Source organism: Aspergillus alliaceus (assembly GCF_009176365.1).
Source record: "Aspergillus alliaceus strain CBS 536.65 unplaced genomic scaffold BDW43scaffold_13, whole genome shotgun sequence".
Taxonomy (NCBI): Eukaryota; Fungi; Ascomycota; class Eurotiomycetes; order Eurotiales; family Aspergillaceae; genus Aspergillus; species Aspergillus alliaceus.
Window position 1 is genome coordinate 437,034 of NW_022474696.1, and position 25,211 is coordinate 462,244.

At 48.5% G+C, this 25,211-nt stretch overlaps 6 protein-coding genes across 6 annotated transcripts; 2 read left to right on the forward strand and 4 right to left on the reverse strand.

The window, feature by feature from the left end:
- Nucleotides 1-243: 243 nt before the first annotated feature.
- Nucleotides 244-1,322, forward strand: BDW43DRAFT_309574 (uncharacterized protein; the record flags this gene model as incomplete). The annotated part of the gene is made up of 2 exons (XM_032046731.1): nucleotides 244-728; nucleotides 797-1,322. The coding sequence occupies 2 exons, from the start codon at nucleotides 244-246 to the stop codon at nucleotides 1,320-1,322; spliced, it is 1,011 nt and encodes a 336-aa protein (XP_031902040.1).
- A 1,466-nt stretch (nucleotides 1,323-2,788) lies between these two features.
- On the reverse strand, nucleotides 2,789-5,784 carry pakA (mitogen-activated protein kinase kinase kinase kinase STE20). Its single transcript, XM_032050037.1, has 4 exons — nucleotides 3,664-5,784; nucleotides 3,501-3,600; nucleotides 3,114-3,448; nucleotides 2,789-3,061 (listed from the first exon to the last, which is right to left on the reverse strand). Exons 1-4 carry the CDS (start codon nucleotides 5,668-5,670, stop codon nucleotides 2,957-2,959), a joined length of 2,547 nt encoding a protein of 848 aa, XP_031902041.1. The 5' UTR covers nucleotides 5,671-5,784; the 3' UTR covers nucleotides 2,789-2,956.
- A 3,239-nt stretch (nucleotides 5,785-9,023) lies between these two features.
- On the reverse strand, nucleotides 9,024-10,708 carry BDW43DRAFT_318492 (putative nucleoside transporter; the record flags this gene model as incomplete). The annotated part of the gene is made up of 3 exons (XM_032048709.1): nucleotides 10,335-10,708; nucleotides 9,591-10,272; nucleotides 9,024-9,517 (listed from the first exon to the last, which is right to left on the reverse strand). The coding sequence occupies exons 1-3, from the start codon at nucleotides 10,677-10,679 to the stop codon at nucleotides 9,024-9,026; spliced, it is 1,521 nt and encodes a 506-aa protein (XP_031902042.1). The 5' UTR covers nucleotides 10,680-10,708.
- Nucleotides 10,709-13,673: 2,965 nt separating this feature from the next.
- On the forward strand, nucleotides 13,674-17,956 carry BDW43DRAFT_42222 (putative RNA binding effector protein Scp160). Its single transcript, XM_032050038.1, has 3 exons — nucleotides 13,674-14,291; nucleotides 14,349-16,635; nucleotides 16,691-17,956. Exons 1-3 carry the CDS (start codon nucleotides 14,013-14,015, stop codon nucleotides 17,674-17,676), a joined length of 3,552 nt encoding a protein of 1,183 aa, XP_031902043.1. The 5' UTR covers nucleotides 13,674-14,012; the 3' UTR covers nucleotides 17,677-17,956.
- A 1-nt stretch (nucleotide 17,957) lies between these two features.
- On the reverse strand, nucleotides 17,958-19,174 carry BDW43DRAFT_42228 (cytochrome b5-like heme/steroid binding domain-containing protein). The gene is made up of 3 exons (XM_032050039.1): nucleotides 18,856-19,174; nucleotides 18,642-18,768; nucleotides 17,958-18,548 (listed from the first exon to the last, which is right to left on the reverse strand). The coding sequence occupies exons 1-3, from the start codon at nucleotides 18,972-18,974 to the stop codon at nucleotides 18,381-18,383; spliced, it is 414 nt and encodes a 137-aa protein (XP_031902044.1). The 5' UTR covers nucleotides 18,975-19,174; the 3' UTR covers nucleotides 17,958-18,380.
- Nucleotides 19,175-20,505: 1,331 nt separating this feature from the next.
- BDW43DRAFT_271295 (putative ubiquitin C-terminal hydrolase) lies at nucleotides 20,506-24,779 on the reverse strand. Its single transcript, XM_032041408.1, has 3 exons — nucleotides 24,289-24,779; nucleotides 24,029-24,229; nucleotides 20,506-23,938 (listed from the first exon to the last, which is right to left on the reverse strand). Exons 1-3 carry the CDS (start codon nucleotides 24,493-24,495, stop codon nucleotides 21,059-21,061), a joined length of 3,288 nt encoding a protein of 1,095 aa, XP_031902045.1. The 5' UTR covers nucleotides 24,496-24,779; the 3' UTR covers nucleotides 20,506-21,058.
- Between the last annotated feature and the right edge of the window lie 432 nt (nucleotides 24,780-25,211).

A 25,211-nucleotide genomic window follows, 5' to 3' on the forward strand; every position in this document is an offset into this window, starting at 1 on the left:
CTGACCTGAACTTGTTCTTGTCCGCCGCATCGATGTTCAACAAGGCCATAGAACTATGCGGATATCTGGCCATACTCCACCACAATCTAGACTATCGTGCGGCCGAGAGTAACGATGGTAGCAAAGCTAACAATAACACTGACAAGGACGACGAGGAGGACGGAGACACGTAAGGCCAGGCATAACTACGACTTCTTGCCTGAATATAAGGAATGGGCGGGAAAGGTAATAATCCCGGAGAATATGCCTCTATACTTACTCGCACCGAAAGCCCTAGCCAGTGTTGGCTCGAAGGATAATGTAGGTGCTGTTAAGGGTTACCACGCTCTTCCTGTCGCCATAAGGTTGATCTGCCTCTCGAGAAATAAACTGGATTACATGTATGCCGGTCTACCGTTTGAGGACGAAAACTCGAAGATACATATAGGCGATATTATCCCTCAGATGAGGATGATGACTATCGAGCTGGAATACGAGCCATCGGTAATGAAGAATCACAACACACGCTTTGTAGGAAAGATGTTTGCCGCCAAAAAGAGATTCAACAACCGAAATAACAAGCCAGATGATATCCAGGACGAGGGGATGGGTGGTCTAGATTGGAAGGCTTTGCGACGTCTGTTTTGCTTGTCGTTCTCTCCTCTACTGGACAAGTTTGTTGATAAGGCACATGACGCAGATACCCAGTCAAAGCATATTTCGGACTGGGCCGAACAAGACGACTGCGGGTTCGTCGTACTTCTTATTCAAGACCTACGGTAGAAGCGATATTCTACCACCTGCTAATCGTCAACAGGCCGCGTGGTACCTGGCACGTAAGTGTGAAATTATGTTATCTAGTGCAAATCAAGGACCAAGAGCACTTCTTTGATTCCCCATCTTCTAATAAGCAGCCGCCCGGCATCCTTATTTTCGCGATGTGGCTCCTGGTATTATGGATGAAGGAAATGTTTATTGATATGCTGGGACTTCTGTACGTCGCTATTAGGCCTACTATGACTCCGAGCCAGTGGTCCCTGGCCGCCGACGAATTCAATGACCCGAAAAGTGATGCTCGCATCCTACTGTGCACGTACGGGTGCGGTACTGCCGGCTTGAATCTTCATGAGAGCTGTTCAGTAGAGGTGCAGATGGAAGAAGCTAGGAATATGAACACAGAGATACAGTCGGCCAGCCGTCTCAACAGGATAGGCCAGCGCAAGCCACAGAAGGTCTACATATTATATCAGCACGCGACGATCAGTACGTACGTACGCGACGTGAATTTTCGGAAAGCCAAAGTCCAGGTTTCGGCCGCGCTACGTCCGGAGCTGCAGCCCTAGATCCAGACGATAGCAATGTCGCTGGGCAAGAGTGCTCCCTTTTCTACAGTTGATAAAGATGGATGTTTTTTGCACGAGCGTAACAGATCAAGCCCAAGACACTATGATTGCTGAAGCTGCTGAGGCACAGCTCAAACGGATTTCCGGTGTTGCGACCGACGTCGTCCATTGTCAGGCCCGATATTGAGAGCATGGCCACCCTCATTGATGGGGCAGCGCCACGCACCTCAGCTACGCCGTTCTCCATGCCAAATAAACGCGGACAGAAGGGCGCGCAAGCAGGAGTCACGGGGACGTTAGACACGACCTCGGGCGATGTACGTTAATTGACCCAACGCTCATCTGAACCGTTGTTGAGATGTAGCGAACAGCTTGTTAAGTCACCTGCTAACCTTTCGGATTAGAGCCCAGGATATAAGGAAGACCATGCTGCGAAGAAGGCACGAACATCTTCATGGGAAGGGATCTTGCAGAGACGCTGTCGCCAAGGGGGCCCCGACTCAACACCCAGTCAAGTCGCATGGAATAAACCTATGGAGGCCAGAGAAAGATCGCCAAGGAACATCAAGGCCAGACGTGGAGCCGAGGGTAGGCACCCATTTCGGGCCTAGCTTCGTTCCTGGGCCGCTTTTAGATTCCATACTGGTTCAATTCACTTGTACGTAGATAGGTATTACCTGGCGGTTCTTTCACAACAGGCATCGATATGCCAAGATTCCCCGAGGGCTATGTTTGTACTGGCGTGCCGAGTGAGAAAAATATTGAGAATGGTGCTGTTTTTATATCTGGTCGCAGGGAAGAAAAGAAAGCAGTCGTAGAAAAAGAAAAATGCATTCTAACTTTGTTCAAACCAGAGCACGAATACCAGAAGGTACCTGAAAGGGATGTAAATCCATGCCACATATCCTTTCATCCACGGCTCTGTTGAGATCAAGACAACATCGCGCTAACAGGGAAGATATCAATCGATAAAAAGTACAAGACCCTGCTTTTTTTTATCTTATTAACGATATAAGAACAGATGTCGCGTAAAATCATGAGGATAAAATGAAAAGTGCGTCATATATTAAATCAAGGAGTGGCCCAGCCGTGCCATTGTATATGCTACCGAAGTCTGGGCCATTTTTTAAGTCTTGAATGGTCATTCATTATGAAAAGCCAGGTCCCGCTAGTCTTAGCTTTCAATCTCACCGTCCCACAAAAGCAGGATTTCCTGTCAAAAACAATAAAGGAAGGGAACCCCACATAGGATTTACAGTGTCTTCCATCATCCCAAACATCGGCGATGATACAGAGTAAATGAGCGAGGGATGCGAGTCAAACATCATCACAGTAAGAGGATATATTCGAACGTCAAATAAGATGGAAAATTTTTCGTAAGCCCCGTCCAGGTAGAAAATAAAAAATAAATAAAAACAGTGAGTAGCGCAAAGGCATCAGTCATCGCCATCTATGAGGTTTAGATCCAGAAGAAGAGAAACACGGGCATGGGAGGTCGTCATGAGATTTTGCCATAATGCTGCAGTAGCATGTCATGGCCCAGCAAGATATAGGAAAACATCAAGAGTAATGGGTATCTGGAGGAGAAGACAGAAGACATCGACGTATATAGAGACAAAGAAGTGCAAAGGGGCTTAAGGGCCTCCTTTTTGGGCTTTCTCCTGGGCCCTGCTGAGCCGTGCAGCCTTCACAAGTGGTGCTAAATGAGAAAGAGGCGCACAGAAGGACATAAAGGGATGCTGGTTACAACAGGTTAGTGGCGACTTCAACAATCAGCAATCAGGAACTTACCTTCAGCAAGTCATGTGCAGAAGCTCTCTTCTCGGGGTCAACTTTCAGCGCAAGATGCAAGAAGTCTCGGAAAACAGGCGATAAGTTATGTTCATCCTTGATCGTAGGTGTTCCATTCGTTGCGATCAAGTATAATGCCCGCAGCGGCGACTCGGTGAGATACGGAGGTTCACCCTCGATCATCTCGATAGCCATAATTCCCAAGCTCCAGATGTCAACTTTCCGACCATATTCCTTTCTCGTAACCACTTCCGGGGCCATCCAGTACGGTGTACCGACCATCGTATTTCGCTTATTATGGGAGTCATTGATTTGGGCGCAGAAGCCAAAATCGGCTAAAAGAGGTTAATAGCAATACAACTAACATGTGAAGACAGGCCATCTTACTCAGTTTTATATTGCCGTCCAATGACAAAAGGATGTTATCGGACTTGATATCACGATGGATTACACCTTTCGAGTGGAGATGCTGCAGCCCACCCAGAGTCTTAAATGAGAAAACGTCAGTATCCGAGGTCCATATAAACATAGGTCTTCTAGATAAGCTTACCTCTCGGCAGACAGCGGCAATTTGCCCTTCACTCATAATATTGAAGGTGACCACATCGGTAAGACTGCCACCTTCCATATATTCCATCACAACCCAGAGATCCAGGCCATGGAGATAACTGTCCAGGAAATTGACTATATTCTTGTGTTTACTGTCTTTCATGACGAGAATCTCATTGATGATAAGGTCCTTCTTTGGTTGCAGATCAAGGTTCATTTGTTTGATGGCAACGCAATGGTTCGTCGAACCGTGGTATGCGGTGAATACTCCACCAGATGCGCCCTGGCCGATCTTGTTCAGGTTGTAGTACATCTTGGTTGGATCCCCAGGAGTGCAAATGGCAACCAAACGTGACCGTATATCCATGGCAGTACTCTGGCGAGCGCGTTGCCGGGGGCGAGCAGCAGGAACGGCACGCGCGCTTTGTTGAAGGGCAGCAGATGGATCCTCCGCAGGCGATGCATGCTGCAGAGTCGGCTGCGCTGTCTGCTTCTGTTCCGGCCGCTGTGCCTGCTGTTGGCGTAGACTTCGGTTGCGCTCGAGCTGCTTGTTCGCAATTGCTTGCTGGGCTGCGGCCATTGCTTGCTCCTGTTGCTGTTGATATTGTGTCGACGTAGATGCAGCCGCCGGTGCCCCCCACGCAGCCGTTGCACCGTTGGCCTTGGAGTTTGATCTGCTTAGCTGCGGTCCTGGTGGCAAAGGCTCGGATTCCGGTATGGGGGGTGTACTAAATGGTTGAGAATTCTCGGGGATCGTTCCAAACTGGGGCCAGGGATCTTGGGTCGGTCGTGAAGCGGTGTATGAGGCAGCACTTGGGGGCTGAGGAGCAGGCCGGGCAGGTGTCATGTTAGCAGCAGATGGGGGCTTTGGAGGGGCCCGGTTGGGCACAAGGCCGCCGACCGGTGGTGGCACGGCCTGGGCTGCTCCCGGGGCACCACGGGGGATTGGGGGTGGTGCCCGTGGGTTTTCAAAACTTCCCTCGTGGTTTTGCGGGAAACGCGGACTCGTGGGAGACGACGCTCGCTGTCCCACGGCGTTATAGGGGGTCGAACCACCAGAGCTGGGTTGCGACGACGAAGTGGTGACCGGCTGATGCTGGGGATACGCATGATCGAACTTGTGCCAAACCTCATCGTCCCCTTGCGCATTCTTTTCGTAGAATCTCATGATATCAACCATAGTCTGTGGATGTTCTTCCTGCTCCTTCTTCGAGATGCCGCTTTCCTGTAATAGCCGTTGCCATTCTTTAGGCAGGCCTGTGAACTGACCCGTCTGGTTGTCATAGCCGACATGGGTGACATGAACGGGGTTTTCTGGTGCGGATATCTTAATCCCACGAGGGGAGCCTAGCATGCTGTTGACAAAGCTAGAGAAGCTGGCCTTCTTGCTTCTCCCCACCGGTTTACCTCCATTTCCCTCATCAGAATACCGTTTCGTATTCGTCGAGCGATCGCTGTCCGTTCTATTCACGAAGGCGTCCATACGGGTATGTAGACCGGTGAAACTAGCGGATTGCCTGAGCCCTCGTGTGTCGGGAGTTGTCTGGGACCGCAACGCCGGAGGTCTTCCGGTCGATTGTCTGTCGGACTCGGCAGAATTTTCTTGCAACGCACTTAACATACCCCGTGAGTCGAACGGGGCACCGATCAATTCATCTGAACTTTGATCGTTGAGGGAATAGCGTCCAGAGTGGGGTGGGCGAGGTTTGGTGGTGTTGTGGTTACCAGAAAAGTAGCCAGATTCGTTATTTGCGAGAACCGGAGACGGTCCCCCACTATTCTGATCCAGAGACGATGAAGAAGAGCCGTATGCGTTGGATCTCGTGCGCGAATGTTCTCGGCTTCTGCTGGCAGACGATCGTGGATACACGGGCGCTGAGGGGTGTCGTTTGAGTGACGTGTTGCTCTGCTGACTTTTCAGGATGCGTGAACCGACACTAGGAGGGTCCTTGTGGAGTTTGCTTGACGGCCGTCGAAATTTGAGGGAAGAAAAACTATCGTGATTCATGATGTGCGGATTTTAGGGGGGTTGGCGGTGGTGGTTTCAACAGGTCGGGCGGTTTGGTGGTAAAAGGGTCAGTGCCGCTAAGGCTCGTTGATTGGAGGGAGGGAGAGAAAGCCACCTGGGGGTGAGGCGGTGCTTTTCTGGCTGGGCTGTCAATTTCCAACGGATAGGTAAATTGTGGAACTTAGGAGGACAACTGGAGTGGAGGAGGAGGGGGGGGGTTGATACTGGATGGTGAGGATGCGTCCACCGAAAGGAGAGCTGTCGTTGGAGCGAAGAGGGGATCGGGGATGCAAGAAGATCCAGATAGCGATGCAAGGGAGGGCGCGAAAAGAAGCTGCCGCGGGCTACCGTCAACCAGTGGTTAGCACGTGGAGAGCCGCTCGCTGGATGGATCAGAAAACAAGCCAGCAATTAATTTGATAAAGTAGACTTTAAAGGCGGTGGCGGGCTTTCAACTCCGAGAGGGGAAAAGAGAATGGGGATGAAAGGGGAAAAGAATAAAATAATTGTCAAATTATGAGCGGAGAACGAACTCCCAAAAATCAAAAAGCAATAACAATAATTCTCTTTCGGAGGGGAAATAAAATCATTAATCAAATAAAAATTAATTTTGAAAAAGAATAGTAGATATCTGCGATTTACCCACAGCTCAGCACACAGGTCTGCATCTCAAGGGGAGCGAGAAAAAAAAAAAAAAAAAAAAATATCACGGCTATGACGGTAACAACTGGACGAGCCGACAAAGGAGAACGGAGAATAATTAATCAACCTCAGTTGGGGAACCAGTGATTTAGTTAGATTGGAGGCTGGACCAGCGACGGGGACAAGCGAGTGCCAAACGGCCCGTTCAGCGTCATAATAATATTATTAACAAACGGTACATGCAGTACGTATGGGGAAACGATAATTTCCTTGGGAAGGGGCCAGCCTTGACTTAGCTTAACATTTAATTATTTTGGAGGGACAATAAAGAATGGTAAGGGCAGTCAATAAATAGCGTATCGACTCAAATACTATTTATGTTTTTCTCCATTCTTCAGAAATATAAAATAAGTGTTCTTTCACGCGGATCCTTCTATACGATAATTCACTCACGGATTGGTACTTTTGTTCTGATACATCCGGAGTTGATACTCGAGATACAGATCCTTTGATCACTTAACTAGTATATCCTTCTGTACTAGGATATACATCATCTGTCTCAGATAGTCCCATCCTCTAAGCGAAAGAAAAAATTCTAGACACCTTTTCCGACTCCATTCAAATGGGGTCGTACACCCACCCTCAACATTTGGGAAATTACATTCTGAGTCCACACGGGTTCTGTACTCGGATAAGATTTCCTCCAGATCTGCCCGCTGACTAGGGAGTAGTAATTGTCTATCCCCCTTTTCCAGTTTCGAGATACGGGGAATGTACTTCATTTATCTCCATCGACAACCTAAATTTCGACGCCCATATGTTTGGAGGAATGAAGCTAACATCCTTCGAAACATTCCACAATTCTGAGGTGTCCGGTGGAAGCTCCACTTTGGAAGGGCGGGGCGACTGTTCCATGACACAGTTGGCTTACGGTTGGACTCTGAGTTCCAACCCGTCAACCAGACTTCCCTGAACCATATTCTAGTGACATATTTCCAGGTTCCTCATATCTCCGGGATTGGTTCGGTTGCCATAAAGAGAGTTAGCGCCTTAATTTCCACCATTGCGAATGCCGGAGACAATCAGCGTCTTACCATCTTGCTTATTATTCTTATTTTCGCCATTTTTGGTGCTGTGTAGCCCTAACTCGGACTCTAGCAAAATCGAGAACGTCCAGTGGATCTACATTCACAGCCCAAAGAGTTTGGGTCTCTCTTGTTCCATCCACCGTGAAAGCTAAGTAGAGTGAGTTACTTGGAATTTAAAAAGTAAAAAAACAATTTTTGAATTAACAAAAGGTGGGAGAACAAACAAACAAAAAAAAAATTAAAGAAAGAAACAGAGAGAGAGACGTCATAATGGCCGCTCTGACCGTTGCGACCATTTGACCTCCTGCCTCAAGTTTCTATTTTACGTATTATTCTGCAGGTACAAAACCATCCTCGGTCGACCAGATGATCAAGATCCTATTTGTTCCCTGCAATCAAAAGCTAGTTCAGCCAAGTCACACAAGTGTATGTCAACCCCTACCAACAGTTATTTGGCCGCCTCCTGTAGGCTGTCATATGTGGCTGGTAACCGACTAGAGTCTTCTAGAGACACGGGAAGATTCAGTCCACACCATCTCCCTTCATCAGCCTTAGTAGTTAGCGGAAGACGATCCTTATGAAGTTGTATGATGCTATCTACTCCAGAACATGCCCACCGATCTTGCTGACTCGCATTACTCCACTTTACATAAATCATATGCTTCTCTTTCCCCTCCTTTTTCTTTTGCTTGTTGTACAACGTATCAGAAGCAGAACTCCACATATATACTCTGCAGGCTTGAATTAATTTGCCGTCTACAGTCGTCGGACTATGCCCAAAAGCAACCCCGTCTCGGAGAAGGAATACAAAAAAAAAAACCTTTTTCGGTAGAGAGACCATGCTGACTCAGCGCTAATGCACGTGACTGTCGCTCCACAAGAAAAGGGGCTGGGCCAATTTTCCTGCAGTGAACCTATATTCACCTCCGGAAAGGGTAATGCTACATCAAAGTCGCTGAAAATAACATAAGTTCCTAGGCTCCGTTATATCCAATGCCCAGTACTCTCTCTGTTTCTACCTATGAGTAGAATCAGCATCCTGGGGCCCATAAAATCTCACCCATATATGTAGACTGAGATAGCTTTTATTCAATTTTTCCAGGCTGTACTACTTCGTATCCACCACTAATGTCACCATACTTGGCAGATCTATTCCTGTATTCCACGCCATCTTCTGGCCCTACTACCTGCCATTCCTGTGAAAGTGAATTTTGAAGCCTGTACAACATTCCCAAATGACGGACTTGTGGATGTACTACTCACTCTGTCAGAGTATGTTGGATCATACTGTACTTGGAGACTATTCAACTCAATTCAAGCTCATATTGAGCACCATGCATCACAGTATCCGATTGTTGGTAAGCAGCCCACCCTACACATTCCATTATATGTCTACTCAACCTGCGGGTCTTATATTTATCTTCCCATTCGACGGCAAAAAATTACAGCAAGATAAATAGACGGTTTCCACATGCTCATCTGCAATTCATACCTCTTTAGCCCACAATACACATTCCTAAAGTCTAATCATATTTATAAAAAATAAACCCTTGCCAGCGGAGAATCTGCACAATCGGTATTCAAGGTTCGGGCCGCGCTCTACCTGCATGAAAAAGCTACCTACTACCGTCCAATATACTTCAACTCCAACACTCGCAGAGGTATATATGAAACGCCCGAGAAAACCAATGCTAGCTCATTAGCAATATCGCCCCCATCTCTACCGATCAACCTCGCTATAGCACCAACATAATATGTTTCGACCATGCCGAGGATCCACCCCGCCGCGCCGCATAGAAAAGCAGTGAGACCCGCGAACCCGATGGGCATCTTGGACGGCGTGTTCCAAGCGTCAAGATCGTAGTTCGTGACGTTCCCGCCGCGGAAAAAGTAGTGTTCGCTGAACAGGATGATGAAGAATGAAGTGTTCCAGTAGCCTAGCAGGGAGAGGAAGTTCTCTAGCACATCTAGTAGGTGGTCTCGGCCGGCGATGCCGAGGGCAAGGATGCAGCCGAAGACAAGAGTAGACCAAATAGCTCTGGGGACCTTTGCGCAGGGCTTGGCGAAGAGCTGGGCTGAAAGTGCGCCTGAGTAGATGGCGATGCAGTTGACACCGACTAAGCGAGAGAAGGGTCAGTATACGCTATGGATTATTGAAGTGGGTTGGGTTGGAGTGGGGGTTTCGCATACTCCCGGAAAGCACTAGAAGAACTAACAGGAACTTAGCGAATCCTCTAGGGTAGATGATTTCTTGTAGGATCTCGCCGATTCCCTTATCATACGCGGCGGCCCATTCTGGGTTTGTGTCCAAGGCTGAGCTGATGCACGCTCCGAGCAACATTCCAATACAGGTTGGGATCGCGATCCCGAGAGTAGTGTAGAGGAATACCTTGACCTTGGATATGTTCACGGGGTAGTGCACGTAAAAGTCCGAAACGATCGAGCTCCACGAGGCACTAGAGCCGTACACGACACTAAACAGACTCAGGACATTTCCGGACTTTGTGATACCCGATACCGTTGCGGGTGCTGCGAGATCTGCCCGATGCGCTGACTCGCCGTAGATAATCATGAAAATGACGAAGAACACCATCCATGCATATTGCTCGTACAACAAGACACCTTTCAACCCGACGAAGCTGAAAAGAAAGCTGACGCATGCGACAATGACCACTCCTACAGCGATCGAGACACGTCCATCTGAAACAGCGCTTAGTGCGAGACCACCGGTGATGCAATTGACCGATGCCCATCCTAGTTGTTCAATAACATTCAAAAGAGCAATGATGGATGATGGATAAAATCCTAGCGAGTATCTAGAAATGGCGACCTGGCGAAGACCCGTTTCAGGCCCCATCGTAGCACACCAGCCCTATAGACGACAATATGAGCTTTCATATACCCAACACATAAATCAAGTAAGGGAAACCGTACCGTCACAGCGGCACCTATTAATGTTGAACATATTATGGTAGGGATGGTCTGCCCTAAAGATAGACCGAATTGCTTCCCCAGGAATCCGGTACTAAAACAACTGATATTCATTGTCGCAGACGCCCACATGAACGCCATCGCTAGCGAGTTGGGAGGGTCGCGCGCCTCGGGAAGCACTCTGTCGAGACTGTGAGATTCGATACCCAACTTCTTATCCAAATATTCTTCGTAGTATTTGATTTTGGCGAAAAGACCTCGCGGCTTCATTGGCGTCTCCTCCTCGAAGGAAGAGGGAGTAAGCTCGGCCTGAGCTTCTTTTCCAGCTTCAACGTTGTAAGCCTCCATGGTGTACTGGTATTTATGCGCTAATGGGCATAGTATGTAGGGGCTCAGACCAAAGTTCTTTACTCAACTGGCCTCGCCGTGTATTTATGAGATCAAAATCTCGCGGTGCTGAGCTCGAGCCATGACCGGGGTACAGCCCTCATTCGCTGTGGTAAAATCCTTTTATCTTCAATTTTTCCGGTAGCGCCACCCATTGAGCGGCATTTGTGGAACTGATGTTTTCTTATCGGGGTCATATGTTCTTCTTTAGTTTAGCTCAAAGACACTAGAGGGGTCAAAGTGTAGGGTACAATGTACACCTTGGAGATTGTAAGGGCACATAAGCATCTTGTCAGGTCTGTAATCGAAATGCTAAGCGTCAGTAAGCACTATTTTTGCATTTATTCCACATCAATGCCAATTCAAGCCATGAACAGTTGTGTGAAAATGCGTATCTCGATCAAGCTTTGGATCCACTTCGGCTCAAGCTTAGCCATGGCTGGTGGGTCGGATTGTTCGGTGACCTTTCTGTAAGTCCAAGAGTAACCAGCCATGATCAATACAAGATGCGGAATTTCATTCGCTATCGACTTGAATGATATCTCGGAACATTTTGTCACGGTTAATATCGTTCTAGTTTCTCCCTATCTGTGGCCTTTGAGATAGCTCGTATCATTCTCTTCGCAATGTCCGCCTTTATGTCTCTTGATTGCCTTTTGGATAAAAAGGTAGATAGAGGAACCATGGACCCTCCCTCTCAGAATGCTTGGTCTGTTCATCTTTCGTGGCAGAATATATGCACTATATTTGCATATACGATACATGCTTCCGTTTCTCATTTTTGGTGTCTGCACCGCTGAAGTGATGTAAGCCCCCATCTTTCTCTGTTTCCCAAGGCATCCCTTACAGTTTTCTCAGTGTCATGAACACAACTGAATGAGTCTTTCTCGTACGTTCTGAGCGGTTACTTGCCCATAACTACTTACTTTGGAAAATTCGTTACTACTAAGACAGATAAACATGAGTTACCTCACAGGAGGTTAAGACTATATCTTCAAACCTACGTACTAAAAGAATCAGATCTTGCCCCATTTCTTTTCTGATACTCGATGGACTATGTATGCTATAATTACACAATGTACTTGTGGTCTTTTATCATCATATATAATTTGATACATCATACAACATTAGGAACAAAGTAACCAATGACAGTCACTTTATTTTTTTTTTTTTAAAGGCATCACGAGATTCGGCTTGTTGCTCCCTGACAATATAAATCCTAGGTGCTACTCGAGATTGGGTCGTTGGATAAACAGTGGTATTTGATTAGCTTTCATTGTTGGCGATATCGTGTATTTTTGGTCTGAGATAGTGAACTAGGTAGCACTCGGAGGTGTCGTATCATAAAATTTTGTAGGATTAGTTGGCCTTCGATACAGCAAATTGTTTGAAAGGCTTTTGTATATTGTAGTGCCCCTTAAGTGATAGCTCCTTATACAGGTTGATGTATGATAGCAATTTACCAGTGTCTAGATTGGCGCGGTATGATAGTTTGTAGAAAAATGTATCCCTTAATACAGGCTCACTGGTGTTGATTAAAGTGCCTGTCCATTTTTATCCATCTGCCCTTACGTTTCTAGCTCCGTGAATCCATTGATGAGCCAAGGCTGTCTCACTAGATACAACAGTACTATGATAACAAAAGGATTGTCATCTCCAGAGATGGCGAATCCTCAAGCTGTTGTAGTGATAATTAGTGATAACGGTGATAAAGACCATTCTATGATTAAGCATAGCTCTGTTGGGGCGCTATAGTGTAGATCGTATATATTCCTCGACGCATTATTGGGGAGGTGAGGTGAAGAAATAATTTAAGACGATACGCATAGGACTTGCGCCCAATATATAACTGCCATATAATTCAGCAAAGGTCTGAGGCAAGTTGAAGTGATTGTCGGTCGTTTTTTATACTACGTCCTGACTTGTGCATTATATGTCGATCTGTAAGTATTGGTATTGACTATCGTTTCTGGTCATAGCGGTGTTTTTGCCCATAATTCCGATATATCTCAGATAAAGTTTACTTAACCTAATCTCCAAGAGAGTACCGAAATAACCAATTAAGGCAATCTTAAAGTAAGTTGAGGGTTAGAAAGGACAATTCTGGTTGAAAATTTCGTGCCGCTACTGGTATTAATAGCTGCGAGCGATTGCCCCATCCGAAAGTGTTCCATGTCACAACTTGGGTATTGCATGCCTCATCGACTAGATAATATTATTTCAATCCTAAATTACATAGATTTTGTCTGCCATCGGTGGTTGACGTGGTTTGTAGGTTGAGGCTCCCACGGAAGTGGGTGGTTCGGCTCCGCTGTCGAATCGCCCAAAAGGGAATAAGCACTCTCACCCCCGGGGCGTTGCTGTCCTCTTCGCCCTTCTTCCCTTTCCCCCATCGTCACCCATCAATTATCAGTCCTTTGTCAACGGTCGTTTTCCGACGCCTTCGCTCACCCCTCATCCTCTCTCCCCCTCCTTATTCTACCTCCCTTCTCTCCGCTTCCGCGAAGAGTTGCTCTTCAGTTTTCCTTCACGCCTCTTTTTAATCCCGGTTATGCACTGATTGTTATCCTTTTTTGTTCGTAATCTCCGCAGACATTGATTTATTTGTTCACCTCTGGAAATTTTGGATTGCCCACAGTGACAATTCACCGCCCACCACTTATTCTATAGTGCTGTTTTAAGTTGAACAGCCTCTTTTTCTCTACTTGCGGCTTCCTGGTATGATTCAATTGAAGCCTGAAATATATCTCCAACCTAACCAATTGAATCAAAAGTGACTTAGTTCGATCCGCCTTCCACCCTCCCCATCGCATATATATTATACGTCTATCGTAACGCAATTAAGCGAGGTTGTTTACAGTTTCCCGTCAGAATGGCTTCGGATCTGTCCAATGCCGATGTTAACGGCGGAATCCCCAAGTCTCGAGCTGCCCTGCTAGAGGAGCAACATGCACGTGATGTGCAACATAAGCCAACCGTGGAGGATGTTGTTGATGAAGAAGATCGCAAGCACCCTCCCCCATCGTCTCCAGTGCAGGACCAAAAGGCCGATGCTTCATTGCAGAGCCCGGCACCCACGGAAGTCCCCGCCCCCAAGGCGGCTCCCAAGAAGGCCCCCGCTTTTGATGTACAGTCAGAGGAGTTGTTTCCTGCCCTGGGGAGTGGCCCGAAGCCCAAAGTGCCTGCTGCATCTGCATGGGGCGCTAGAGGGCCTTCAGCGGCTGCCGCCGTTGCCAACGGCGTTCCTGGTGGGTCAGCGGCAGGTAGGCTTTCCTATTCTCATTCGCACAAAGCATGAGAAGGCTGACCGGTGGTGAAATAGCGCAAGGCCCTCGTATCATGAGCCTTCCTGGCAAACACGTCGAGCAGCTCCGGCTAGCGCCCTCCCAAATGCTTCCTCGGGGGCAATTAAAGAAACCGCTGCGCGATATTCTGCGCGATATCTCGAGACGGTCGAAGGCCAATGTTGATATGCGAAATGGCCCCGGTGGCTCAATAATCTTCGAGGGTAAGGGCTCTGTAGACGCTGTTAGACAAGCTCTGAAGGAGGTCGCACAGCAAGTCGGTTCCAAGGTATGTTTTTTGATCGCTCTGGGTCCTGGTTGGTCCGTTTTTAACCTTAGGATTTAGCAATCCGTACGTGTGCCAATTCCTACCTCTGCCCGTCCTCACATCATCGGTCGACAAGGCGCTATTGTACAGGAGATGCAGCAGCGGACCGGCGCACGCGTGCAAGTTCCCCGCATCGATGAATCTGCCGCAGGACAGGACGATGATGACAGCGATACTATTGATGTCCTCATTGAAGGTGATGCTGTTGCAGCTGAAATGGCTCGTCGGGAAATTGAGGCCATCGTGAAGGAGAGAACTTCGAACATGAGCATACGACTCAAATCCATCCCGCCTGAGTTCTTTCCTTTCATCGCGGGACCGCATAATGCGTATCTCAAAGATATTGAGCAGCGCACTCAAGCCCAGCTGCATGTTCCTCGGTACGATACGTGGCAAAGTCAGCCTCCGCCTGAGGAGGCTGATCCTGGCCATGTTCAGTTTGTGGCAGTCCCTGAGAAGCACATTCACATTAGTGGAGAGCGCGCTGCAGCACAGGAGGCCCGTGCTGAAATTGAGAGACTTGCTGCCGACCTCCAGCGCAAACTGACTCTTCGTCAACTAGCAATCAACCGTGGTCAGCATCAATTCATCTTGGGTGACAACGCTGATGCACTGCACGAATTCCTTGCTGACACTGGCTGCGCAATCGTTCTGCCACCTCCTTCGGATGACAGTGAATTCCTTACCATTACTGGTCCATTGGATCGTATTGAAAGTGGTATTAATCGGGCAATGGACCTTGCCACAAGCATGCAGATGGCAAGCATTGACCTCTCACGCCAGCACCCAAATGCTCCCAGTGGACCACACGCCCACGCGCGTGCCCTTACACGCTACCTTAGACAACGACAGATCATCAAGGAATTGGAGAGCATGTACGATGCTCGTATTGCACTTCCACCAAGCTCCGATGGCCCGGTCACTTGGGAGGTTTACTCTAGAGATGGCAAGAACACTATCCGTGCTCGATCCGATATTATGAACCTTGTTCATGCCCATCCTCCAGCAAGGATTCGTCACCTTTCAATTGACCCTTATTTCCACCCTTACATTCGTGATCGGGCTATTGCAAAGCTACAGGCCGAGTATGGTGTACATGTCCTGACTCCCGAAGAGCTTGACAGCCCGAATGTGGTACTAATTTACGAGGGACCGTCGGCTACCGCTTCTCAGTTCGAAGTCTCGCGTCAGCGACCATCTGCTGCTGAGCTCGCCGCCTTCGAGAAGGCTCTCCAAGAAGCCCAGGAGTATCTCTCTAGCACGTTGGGTGACCAAAACGATATTGTAGCAAAGTCTGTGAACGTGCCAGCCAAATATCAGGAGAAGGTTAGAAAGTTCATTGCTCGGGAACAACAGGCAAAGGGTGAAGACTCCATACCTGTTCGCGCACTCGTCACAGAGTCGAGCAGCCGTGGCGCCGAAAGCGAGATCGCACTGCGCGGTCCATCCCATCTCGTGGAAGAGTTGATTTCGCAACTGCAAGCATTCGTCAAAGAACAAGAGAAAGATGATCTGGAGAGAGGGTACACAACCTCGTTCGATTTCCCTCAAAAGTTCGCGAACATCCTTATCGGCAAGAAGGGTGAGAACATCAACAAGCTCCGTGAGGAGTTTGATGTTGATATTAAGGTGGAGAACGGCAAGGTTGAGGTCAAGGGACCCAAGGCTAAGGCTGATGCTGCTAAGGCTAGGATCATCAATATGGGCAAGAAGCTGGAGGATGAGACGACTCATGTCCTGAAGATCCCTGCCCAATATCACCGTGAGCTTATCGGTCAGCAGGGAAGCCAAGTCAACAGGCTCCAGGATCGTTATAGCGTCCGAGTTCAGTTCCCTCGCGCTGCACCCATCGGTGCAGACGACCAGTCTGTTGAAGCATCTAGCGAGGCGGGCGGCTCTCGTCCCAACCGGCCTCAACAGGCAGCTGACGAAGTTATTGTCAAGGGTCCTAGCAAGGGAGCTGACGCCACACGCGATGAGCTCCTCAGCTTGCTGCAATGGGTCATTGATCACTCTCACTCTGGGTCGGTGTCTGTTGCTCAAAGCCAAATTCCGTCTTTGATTGGCCAGCGCGGTCGTGAAATGGACAAGCTCCGCGCCGATACTGGTGCCCGAATTGATGTTCCCGGGGCCGATGATGTGCCAGATGCTTCGGGCCGGGTGCAGATTATGATTAAGGGAACGAAGAAGCAGGTCGAAGAGGCCAAGAAGATCCTGGAACAACGGTCCAGGGAATTTGATGCTACTGTTACTAAGACTATCGAAGTTGACAAGAAGCACCACAAATCGCTGATTGGTGGGGGTGGTGAGTTTCCTTATTCCTCACCTATGTTTCCTTCAACTTGCTAACATTAAGCTAGGTGCGAACATTCGTAAAATTGTGGCTGATGCTGGTGGCCCTACTGACGGGGGTGCATCGCGCCTTGTTAGGTTCCCCCGCCCCGAAAGCAGTGACACTACTATTAAACTTGAAGGGAACAGCCAAGTTGTTGACAAGATTATTGCTGCCATTGAGGAGTTTGTGAAAGAGCGCGAAGATCAGGTGACAGAGAACGTCGAAGTTCCTACTACTCAGCACCGGCTGCTCATTGGACGCGGTGGTGAGACCAGGCGCGGCATTGAGTCAAAGTTCAACATCACGCTCGATATTCCAAAGCAAGGCTCTGGACGTTCTGAAATCAAACTGAAGGGCCCTACCAACGCTGTCACAGAGGCCAAGGAACACATCCTCTCTCTGCTCAAGGACCGGCAAGGGGAGACTATCGATGTCCCTACTCACTTGCATCATGCCATTTCCGACAATGGCTCTTTCTTCCGTCGCCTCCGTAATGACTATCAGGTGACCGTGGATCATGCTGGTCAGCAAGTTCCATCCAAGCCTACCTCAGAGGACTCTCGTGGTGCGATCAACGGAGGTTCATCTCTACCATTAATCACCGATGAGCCCAGCCAAGCCACCGATGCTCACTCGTGGAAGGTGGTTGAAAATGTTCCCGCAGCCAGCGACTCGACCCAACCCGCTACCATTCCATGGGTGTTAGCAGGCAGCCGTGACAATATCACGAGGGCCAAGGCAGCCCTGGAGAAGGCTATTGCTAATGCCTCACAACAATCCGCGACTGGCTACTTGATCCTGCCCGACCCGAAGACCTACCGCTTTGTTGTTGGACAGGGAGGTAGCCAGATCAATGCCATTCGTAAGCAGACTGGCTGCCGAATCAATGTCCCCAAGGATCAGGCCAAGGGTGAGGCGATCGAGGTCAAGGGAAGCAAGGAAGGCCTGGAGCAAGCCAAGGATATGATTCTGGAAGCTGTCCGGGCCGGACTCGAGGGTAGCACCAGGTAATTCCCAGCCCAAAGCTGGTAGTGGAGTCTGAACAATTTCACGTACTGGTGATGATTGCGAACATATTTGGGGTCCAAAATTCTATTCTTATCGTGTCTTATGTCTGATAAAAAGATTGTGTTATATACTATTTTATTATTTGCATCGGAGGCACTCGCCCAACTTGGATATTTCTGTATTTAAACCATTTCATTCTCCCGGCAGTATATATCTATCTTTTGTGTATAAGTGGTAATATGTTTTTTGGTTCTTTTTCGCAGTAATACGTACGTATCTGGTGTTTGTTCTTACACTTTTTGAGACTTGTGATGGGAACATTACATTTTCTGGCCCGCTTTGCGTAGGAAATCAATTCAAGATAATTCGCGATCTATGTTTAACTTGAGCCGTAAGATACAGAAGCAAAGCGGCCCCTTCTACTGCTTCTCAGAGGCAAAAAAAAGGTAATAATCGTCATAATGCCAAGAAGAATCTTCGGTCTTCCTTAAATTGCGCAATTCACAAGATAACAAACAACTAAAACAGTGTCTGCAGTGGATATCACCATGTAAACCTCCCGATGCTGGACGGAAAGCACACCGAGACGGTCATACGTTTCAAAAAACGCGAAATCGTGTCGAAAAAAGGTTTGTTCTCGATTAACTTATTTTTTTTTTTTTGCTCCTTTTCATTTCTTTTTTGGTCCAAGTATCTAAGCCCTTCATTTAATGAGACTCGGCACTAGCAGCGTTCAGGTACTGGTAAGCACCGTAGGCGACGATACCGCCGAGGACAAGAAAGGCGTAGACACCGACACCGAGGCCGGTAGAGCCAGAGTTGGAAGAGGCGTTGGTGGTAGACTGGGCCTGAGAACGGGGGGCAGGGTCACCAGGCTGTAAGGATTTGCGAGCGCAGTTAGTTATCAAGCATTTTTCTTATATCTTTCCTCGGGTCATGGGAATGGGGGTGGAAGGATCCCAACGCACCACGCGCTTGAGGTTTCCGACTAGGAGACCGTCCAAGATCTCACGGGCCTCGTCACTGTGTCCGACGTCCTCGAAAGCCTCTGTGGCGTCCTGACCGCCGACATCGAGCAGGACTTCTTCTCCACCTCTGCAATTCATTGTCAGTTGTTGATCGGTGAGAGTCGCATTTGGGTTGGGGTTTTCATGGGATGAGGAGAGACTGGGGGAAACGTACGGGTGCTCGTCAACGAAAGAGGAGCAGTCGTAGACCTTATCGTGGACAACCATGTACAGATCCTTCTTGGTGTTGTGGCCGGACACCTCCTTGAAGGTGAATTCCTTGGTCTCAGACATTTTGATATGGGGTTATGAAGACTGTAGGGATGAGGCGATGTTAGCGATTGTAATTTTGGGGTCTGTGAGAATGATGAGGACTGGCGGATGGGTCATAGGGTCCGCAGGAAGATCATTGGATATCATTCAGGGGTTGTAGCATTCACGGGGCTGCCGCCGCGGAATCAACCTCTGGTGAAAGACTGCACAGGTAATCGGTAACAGCAGGAAATCGGAAGAGGAGGCACTCTTTATGGATGTGTCCCGTGTATGTATTACATGGGTCAAGTCCGGAGGTTTCGAAGTGCGAAAAGGGACAGAAGACACTCACCAAGAATCTAAACTAAATCACAAGGAAAGGACACCGGGGCGCTGGGATATACCGCAAAAACGGGAACTGATAACAAGGGAAGATCGGGAAGAGAAAGGGAGGGAGAAGAAAAGTCGGAGCTGACGCTGGGGAGGGAAGAAGAAGATGATGAGAGAAAGTTGGGGAGGCTACGGCTAACGTGATTCGACCGCGACTCCGCCTGAGGCCCTCAGGAACCCAGAGCCGTTGGTTTGGTTTGGTTTGTTTTTTAACTTGCCGTGAATCTCTTCCGTCTACTTTTACCCTCGGGGAACCTCATTGATCTGCTCCGGTTTACAAGTATTATTAATGGAGAATTATATCTTGATGTTGTCCTTTTCCCTTACATCTATCTGTACGCCGTGTCCATCGGATTCCGGTACCTTCCTACTTCTAAGTACTCAGTAAGTAGATCTCCTGGCCGACAGGTGGCCTGATAGGGACTATCGCTCTGTGCACCAATGAGCGATGGCTTATTAGGCGTCTTAGTCAGAGGAACCTTTTAGCTTTCCCGACTACCCTAACCTGACGGAGTCAAAAGTGGAGGGATAAAAAAAAGGATCGCTGTAAGGAAGCTTACTTAATCGATCGATTAGTGTCCGTCCCGCGGAGACCGAATGAATGTCCAGCATCTCTCGTGGATTAAATTGCCTAATTGGGCGGTGCCTTCAATCAGGAAATTCCATGTAAACTACAGTTCTACTAGATATACGTACATCTACAAGACTTGGTAGAGAATCTTCTATCGCTGAATCAACAGGTAGCCTAATACTTCCACATGTCCAATCTTAGGATCTAACATCCATAAATGGTTATATCTGGGTTTCACTTGCTGTGCGATTATACTTTTCAGGGTTTATCCCATCACATGGTAACCATTTAGACTGAATGTCCTAGGCAAGTATACCATGCGAGACTGGCACATAACCCCTAGGAAGTCATGGTGGAAAGCCCCTAACGTTAATTCCGCGCCCGTGATGACCTTATCAGGCCGGTATTAGCTCCGTCTTCGAGGTATAACCGCAATAACCTCGGGGCTGGACACCTGTCTCCACGCTTGTCGGGTACCGCTCTCGGGTTCGTTTGCCCGAGATGGATTGTCTTCCCCGCTCTCCGCTGCGGAGGTGCTGAGGGGACAGGTGGTCAGTTTTCGATGAGGTGATCTATACATCTAGACTAAGAGGGTCTAGACAGTATGTACTACCTAAGCTCTGCTACAGTTCTTAAAATTATCTGAATGGGATACGTGTATATATATATCAGAATATCCCTTCTGAGATTGACCCTTGCGTCCATATACTTATGTGCTCTATGCATATGCCCAGTTTCAACTATAGCTGTACACGCAGAGAAAGAGCGGTCACAGCCATCTTCGTTATGCTGAAACATTCAGATAGAATTTAAACTCCATGTATTCCCAGCATGGGTCACTTGTTTTCAAGAATAGAATCGGTCTAACGCATCTATCAAAGCTAATGTCACAACCGCATGCTTCAACCATCGCCCTTCCCATTCCCATGTCCATCCAACACTTAAAGAGAAGAAAAAGTACTTATATACAGGCGCACCCGAATTTAACCAATATCAAAACTAACTCGCTGAATGGCCCAACACGCTCAACATGCTTGCCGTGAAAACGTAAAGAGGAAATGCTCGTTATATGCTCATATCACGTGTCCACCATAGAAATGCCAACGGGGATATAAGTCTGATGCTCTCAGCCACAAAACTATTGAGAAGGACCATGTCTTATCGCTCATTTCGCGGGAACGCGCTCGTAGAATACAATGTACGCTTGTTCATTCTGCAGTCGATCCTTGTAACGCAAATCGCGCGGGTTGAAATCGATGACTCGCTCATCGTCGAACCTCCGCCAACATTGCCGTGCTCCGTCTCGTACTAAGGAGATGTAATGTCCGCTACCCATGGACGATCCAATATGGCGTAATACACCATATGCATCATAGGTAAACGGCGGGACAGTTGCCAGGGTAGTATCTCGGGCGACGGTGCTCTTGGAATCACCATTCGGCTCGAGGCTCGCCTGTGAATAAACAAAGTCGTCCATCCGGAGACCATGCAAAGGGAATTCAATAGGAGTGTGGATTTTTCGAGCGCTCTGGGTCTTGGACGCAGAGAATCTCTTGAAATGGACGACCAAGATTTGTGGAGCGCGAGTGATGATGATCTGCTTCGTTGCAACCCTCTCACACTTGCAGTAGGGGCACTTCCAGACCTCGTCGCCACTCAGCATCTCCTCTTGACAATAACTGCGAAGACATTGATAGATATCGCCAGCCCCGGACGGCGGGATCTCAATGCTAATGCTGTAAAAAGCCTCATACGTTGTTGAGGTCCGCTTACAGGTCGTGCAACGGAGCCGGCTCGCATGTTGCCCAGCAAAGAGCGATGAAATGAATGATTCTTCTCGATGGCAGTACCGATCCCATTCAATCTTCGAAACTTTGGCAACGGCCATCCTCTCTCGTTGCATCTCTTCCTCAAACGTTAGCGGTCGCAATGGGTTTCGCTGCCAATTGATATTCAAGTCTTCATGGAGGCAATCTACGACAAAGTCAAAGAACTCCTTGGCATCCTGCTGTCGATCAATGGCCCATTCTTGGTTTAACCTCCCACAGAAATTCCGGAATGACGTCGGCACGATCACTTCCACGTCACCCTTCCACAGTGACCTAATCAGGTTTGCAAAAAGCCCCGGCATGACTCCTTGAGAACCTTTCCAGTTCTTTTGCACATAGTATCGAAACCGGTTATCAACAAAAAATCTACTAAACATCATCGTTGCGTTCAGACACTGTATTGTTGAATTCATGTAGCAGGTTACGCCAAAATTGGCCAGGCCAGTCCTGGGAAGCTTTGCGCGGTAGATTGAACTTGGAGTGTAAAGAGCAGTCTTCGTAGCTGAATTCTGTCGCGCCAGGGTAGGCTGAATCTGCCGGCCATCTGCAACACCACTATAACTTGGGCGTGGAACTGCAGGCGGAGGCCGCGAGGGAGCAACGGGAACAGGTGCAGCATAGTTAGGTGTGGCCGGTACTGGTGGCCGAGCATGCAGCGTCACCATTGATTGTTGGATAGCCTGGGGTTCTGGGAAGCGCCGCAGAAAGTCTTCATATGTATGCACGAATGGTGAAGAGGGTTCGTCGTTCTCGTCTCCCTCCGGTTCCTCGGCCATCGCTTCCTCTTCGATATACGTAGCAGTGTCGATTTCCTCATTCTTTGACTTTTCCATCCATGCTGTGAGTTCATCTGGATTTAAGGGCTTATATTCGCGTAGCCTTCTTTTCCGCACTTCTAAGCTGGAATTAGCACTCGCCATAGTAGGGACCCTTCCAAGAGGTCGGCCAGGTCTCGCAGCTAGACGTTTTGCTTGGAGCGAGCCCATCACAGCAGCCGTGGAGGAAGTAGCAAGGGACTGCTGTCCAAGCAGATCAGTCCAAGCGTCGAGACCGCCCAGCAAAAGAGCGGGAGGACGGCCATCCTTCAAAGGCTTGTAGGCGTTAAATTCATAAAGAGTATCATAGAGCGCTCTGAGATGCGGCGCCGTCGTTCCAACAGGGGACCCCGCCAGGTAGCTGACCGAATCGGTGGATTGGTCATAGTAAACCACCACGTCGAATTCATTACGTCTCTCGAACAAGGATTGTTCATGCTCAGGTGATATCACCAAACGTTCCTCGAGCTCCTCCGCAGATACATTTTCTTTCAGTGCCACAGGTTCGATACAAATGATAGATTTCGCATATACGTGCCCACTGTCGTACAGATCCCGCGGGCGCACGTCGATCAGCAACACGTTGTATTTTCGAAGAGATTCGAGTAGATCATGGGCACTGATCGTAGTGCTGTGAGGCAAATCGGCAGTGTTACTTCTGTCTTCCTTCGTCTGGTGCATCCCATTCGGAGTGTATGATCTATAAGGGTTGTCATCAAAGCCATTACGACTTGGGCTGCCACAGGGTGAATTAGCGAGATGAGAGTATCGCGGGTTAACTGGACGGGAGCTCTCGGTTGAGGTTCTAGGTGGATTCGAAGGTGGCTGTGATGGGACAGTCCATATTGGGCTATAAGTTGGATCCGGTGCGCGAGGGAGCGATGTATTGAGCGGAACTTTGGGAGGCAGAACCGGACCATTATGTGAGGACCCCATGCTACGGGGCCCTAAAGGACGCCGCGATGGTGAAGTAAGATTTGGGCTATGTGAAGACCCTTGAGGTACGTACGACACCGGCCGTGCCTGATATTCGCCATTATACCCTTGCGCGGAAACAGGACTGCTTTGACCGTTTGTCGTAGTCGGCGGTGACGCTCTTAGCCTGGCAAAGCGCTGGGCTAGCGCATCCTCCGCAGGAGCCGAGTATCTATTCGAGTTCTGTTGTAGACCCAATGACCGTTGAAATTCTGACGGGCTTGGCATCCGTACTGACTTGTTTCCTTGTTCAATTTGACGACCTCTTGGACTCGGACTTCGAAGTGCGCCAGCAGGCAATATCTTGGAAGTAGGTCTTGAATTATCGGATTCGGATGTAGTTGTGGGCTGTACATTGCTTATAAGATTGTCCTCTAGAATCTGCTGCTTGATATCGTCCATCGTCCCTTGCTTCGTTCGTACGGCCTAAGATCTTGCGGTCAATCATACTTGCGTGGAACAATGTGTATCAAAATTACTGCAATCAATTGAATAAAACTCGACTGGAAATCATACCATCATCAGATCTGCGAACTGTTTGTACCATCCTGAGCGCTGGCTAGCAGTGGTCCGATACTCCGGATGGTGGGGTATAATATTTATCGTTATTTCGGAAGCACGAAGATACTGCACATAGGCTTTGTCCGGTTGATCGTTGTCAGCGAAGTTCCTGGCCTGCTCTATTGCGTCTTGGGCTCTACTGAGGAGAATGTTAAGCTGTAGCAAGTGAGCAACCGACCTTGTCTAGGAGTTTTGCAGAATCCTGGAGGACATACCGATGAGGTCTCATTGATATCGAGAGCTGCAGCCTGGTCTTGGAGGTCCTTGATATTGGGAAACTGTGGAGATGGATAGCCCGCTGGAGTGGCATGGTTGTTGCCCAAAACTGATCCTGGTCTGTTGGTTTGCCCCCCGGGACGATGGTTATTTTCCCACGGCGCAAAGCCCGGTGGAGAGGGCAAAGCCGCTGCATCTGAGGACATTATACACTGTTTAGGAAAAGCATTTCATTGGGCTTTCGAAAAGCTCGGCGGAGGGGGCGTAGAGGAAATCGGTCAGTCTTTGGAGGCGGTAACTGACTGCTTGAGACACGTATATACAGGCAGTAATCACGGACAAAAAGCCGCGCTCAGAACAAGGGACAGGTAATCGGCGCGAAAGAGTAAATGACAGAAGGGAATTAAGGATTTGCAAGGAATTAGAAGGGCACGAAAGAGGAGAAGCTTCAAAGAAGGCAGACAGATTGCGGGAGGTTTCCGGGGTAAAACCTGTAAGTTACGCACCTGACACCATTCATGATCAGAAGGATAAGGCGGCACAATAACGGTATCGATACTCACTCACCGCCCGCGACTATGACGCCACATGCGTTGTGTTGATGCTGAGTCATCGTGGGCCTTACCTAAGGAAGTTAAGCCGTCAGTTACTCCGTTAGGCAAGTCGGTACCTCAGTCAATACCTAGGTATCGATGGATCTGCCTGGAGCTTGTAACAACTCTTTCATCTCTTCCCCTCTCGGTCCTGATATCTGTTCATAAAATCTACCGAAAGACAAACTTCTTCTTTATATCGCTTTCCCAGAACCAGGTCTGCGGTGACGATTTTCATCCTCCCCTCATTTACCGCCGCTACCCAACGTCATAGCTACCCTTCGCTCTGCCATCCTTGGACTAGCGATTGCGCTTCTGTGATACTATTA

Excerpts from the sequence above, each read along its gene's own strand:
- BDW43DRAFT_42228 (XM_032050039.1), bottom strand. The coding sequence starts at position 18,974 with ATGTCTGAGACCAAGGAATTCACCTTCAAGGAGGTGTCCGGCCACAAC. Across the intron at positions 18,769-18,855 it reads TCTTTCGTTGACGAGCACCC|AGGTGGAGAAGAAGTCCTGC; the intron begins GTACGTTTCCCC and ends AATGAATTGCAG. Across the intron at positions 18,549-18,641 it reads TCGGAAACCTCAAGCGCGTG|CCTGGTGACCCTGCCCCCCG; the intron begins GTGCGTTGGGAT and ends AAATCCTTACAG.
- BDW43DRAFT_271295 (XM_032041408.1), bottom strand. The coding sequence starts at position 24,495 with ATGTCCTCAGATGCAGCGGCTTTGCCCTCTCCACCGGGCTTTGCGCCG. Across the intron at positions 24,230-24,288 it reads ATATCAATGAGACCTCATCG|CTTAACATTCTCCTCAGTAG; the intron begins GTATGTCCTCCA and ends CACTTGCTACAG. Across the intron at positions 23,939-24,028 it reads AGTTCGCAGATCTGATGATG|GCCGTACGAACGAAGCAAGG; the intron begins GTATGATTTCCA and ends GCAAGATCTTAG.
- BDW43DRAFT_42222 (XM_032050038.1), top strand. The coding sequence starts at position 14,013 with ATGAGAAGGCTGACCGGTGGTGAAATAGCGCAAGGCCCTCGTATCATG. Across the intron at positions 14,292-14,348 it reads CACAGCAAGTCGGTTCCAAG|CAATCCGTACGTGTGCCAAT; the intron begins GTATGTTTTTTG and ends CTTAGGATTTAG. Across the intron at positions 16,636-16,690 it reads ATCGCTGATTGGTGGGGGTG|GTGCGAACATTCGTAAAATT; the intron begins GTGAGTTTCCTT and ends ACATTAAGCTAG.
- pakA (XM_032050037.1), bottom strand. The coding sequence starts at position 5,670 with ATGAATCACGATAGTTTTTCTTCCCTCAAATTTCGACGGCCGTCAAGC. Across the intron at positions 3,601-3,663 it reads TTGCCGCTGTCTGCCGAGAG|ACTCTGGGTGGGCTGCAGCA; the intron begins GTAAGCTTATCT and ends TTCTCATTTAAG. Across the intron at positions 3,449-3,500 it reads GGACGGCAATATAAAACTGA|CCGATTTTGGCTTCTGCGCC; the intron begins GTAAGATGGCCT and ends AACCTCTTTTAG.